This window comes from Triticum dicoccoides, unplaced genomic scaffold (assembly GCF_002162155.2).
Source record: "Triticum dicoccoides isolate Atlit2015 ecotype Zavitan unplaced genomic scaffold, WEW_v2.0 scaffold18337, whole genome shotgun sequence".
Classification (NCBI taxonomy): domain Eukaryota; kingdom Viridiplantae; phylum Streptophyta; class Magnoliopsida; order Poales; family Poaceae; genus Triticum; species Triticum dicoccoides.
In genome coordinates this window covers 2,836-4,951 of record NW_021227008.1, presented here as the reverse complement: position 1 = coordinate 4,951, position 2,116 = coordinate 2,836, and the positions used below count along the sequence as shown (strand labels likewise).

The window sequence follows — 2,116 nt, the reverse complement described above, 5'->3', positions numbered from 1 at the left end:
ACAGGTCAACGAACGTGTTCACACAATATACCGACTAGAGAACGATATATACACAAGGATATAAAACTAGAGACAACAACATACCGAGATGGAACCTACGAGAGAGCAAACACCAATGTACACCATGACATGGGTTTGGCCATAAAGTGGAACAAACTTGAACACAAGCAGAGCGACAATAGCAAGTACTACGGCCACATAACACATGAAGGCTGAAAAACAACATGAGTCAGTTAGCACTCACTGTTAATCACAGTGAAGTTGATAAAGCACGGTAAGTGACACTGGAAGGAACATTCCGAAATCGGCAGATGCAAACAATGCATACCTGGTTCAGTGGCCAGATCCCAAACTTCTGTCACTGACTCAATTTGACGCTCTTGCGGGGCATGAAGGACAATGGTGGTGGATCCCACGACACATAGGACGCATCCGAGAACGCCGAATATGTGCAGCTTCTCACGCAGCATTACGTGTGCAAGTACAGCACTGCAAGACAAAAACAAACCCCCAGATTAATGATGGAACCAGTAAGAATCTCATGAGAGGAAACACAGGAAGGAAGGATATTGTAACCCAGAAGCCTTGCCTGATGATTATGCTGAGAGCACCAAGGGGAGTAACCAAAATGGCTGGCGCAAAGGCATAAGCCACGAAATTTGCAACTTCCCCAACAACCACTGCAAAGGAATTTAGAAATGCAGATGTTACAGGATAAGTTGAGGTACCTATACAGAGAAATAAAATAGAGTAGAAGATAGAGAAGAGCGCTTGCTTACTTGTTATCATGCCAACCCACCAAAGAGGCTCATATAAGTAAGAATAACCACCAACCCCTGTGATAACATGGAGCATCAGTAGTTTAGTACAGTTAATTATACACATGAAGCACAAGACTTAAGATATGAAACATGGTCACGGATTAGCTTAGGATATAACAGTTTGGGGGCATCAACAAGTTTTTTTTGTTCAGAGTGCTTGACCGAGCAGCGAGCAGAGTAAGCGATTGTGCGGCAGTAAGATCACAAACCCAATCCTGAGCATTTGATGCATGAATTACAGTGTGGTGCCACGCCTAATGTGAATAAACATCGGAAGGACACAAAATGTCATAATAAAAGTGTAAATTGCGGGCGACACGCCATATAACACATTCAGTGAATATAAAGCGAGATAGGCATGAGGCAGGTGAGTAGGAGGCAAATCTGTGATGAGCCGGCCCTAATCGCTGCCACAACAAAGCTCCAGCTTGTGTCCTGAGCAGCCACATGGATGGATATTGGAATCTACTTACTGTATGTTTCTACTCTCATCCGAATAATAAACTACTGTACTAGAGTATGTTAACACTGAAATGGGGATTGCATTTTTGTGCAGAGGATAGGGTGGTCAGTGGCGAATCGGGGGAAAAGAAGTGATTTTTAAGGGCGTTGGCCCCGAATTGCGCGTCGTCACCGGAGCGGAAGGGGGAGGAGGGGAACGGGGGGAGTTACCGGCCCTGACGCCGCCGGAGGAGGAGGCGGCCTTCTTGAGGCCCTTCTTCTTGATGATGAAGCTGGCGCCGATGAAGAGGCTGGAGGAGATGGCCAGCACCAGCCCCTTGATGTTGTCCGACGACATGCCCGTGTACCACCTCCCGCCCCCCGACGCCGACCCGCCGTCGCCGGCGCCGGCCGAGGCGCCGTCCATGCCGAGCCCTAACGCCGCAACGACAAGGAGGAGGAGTAGCGAGGGCGCGTCGGCCTCATGCGGCGCGAGATCGGCGGCGGCTTGCGGAGCAGAGCGGAGCAGGAGTCGGAGTCGGAGTCCAGCCGCGGCGGGGCGGGGCGGGGGGTGGTGGCGCGGCGAGGGTTGGTCGTTGCTTGTTGAGCACAATTTTTCTCTTCCTTTTTCCTTTTTTTTTTGCTTCACTCGGAGCAGAATTATTCATTCCAGCACCAGCTCATTTGTGTGTGTGTTCAGCCCTGTCACTAATTTTCTTACTGATATTTGTGTTTTCATCTGTGAAAGCGATTATCTTCTGAACTTTTTGCACACAATACATACACAAACGCTCATCCACTTATCTCTATAAACGCACACACACGCTATTCCTATGAGCACCTTGATTAGTTCC

General features: G+C 48.7%; 1 protein-coding gene across 1 annotated transcript; it reads right to left on the bottom strand.

The window, feature by feature from the left end:
- Nucleotides 1-55: 55 nt before the first annotated feature.
- LOC119344742 (probable magnesium transporter NIPA4) lies at nucleotides 56-1,897 on the bottom strand. Its single transcript, XM_037615103.1, has 5 exons — nucleotides 1,494-1,897; nucleotides 780-836; nucleotides 590-680; nucleotides 329-489; nucleotides 56-212 (listed from the first exon to the last, which is right to left on the bottom strand). Exons 1-5 carry the CDS (start codon nucleotides 1,687-1,689, stop codon nucleotides 67-69), a joined length of 651 nt encoding a protein of 216 aa, XP_037471000.1. The 5' UTR covers nucleotides 1,690-1,897; the 3' UTR covers nucleotides 56-66.
- Nucleotides 1,898-2,116: the final 219 nt, after the last annotated feature.

Bases quoted from the DNA above. Each gene is read 5' to 3' on its own strand.
- LOC119344742 (XM_037615103.1), bottom strand. From the start codon at position 1,689: ATGGACGGCGCCTCGGCCGGCGCCGGCGACGGCGGGTCGGCGTCGGGG. The intron at 837-1,493 runs GTAACTCCCCCC...ATGTTATCACAG, and splicing joins CTCCGGCGGCGTCAGGGCCG to GGGTTGGTGGTTATTCTTAC. The intron at 213-328 runs GTATGCATTGTT...GTTGTTTTTCAG, and splicing joins GGATCTGGCCACTGAACCAG to CCTTCATGTGTTATGTGGCC.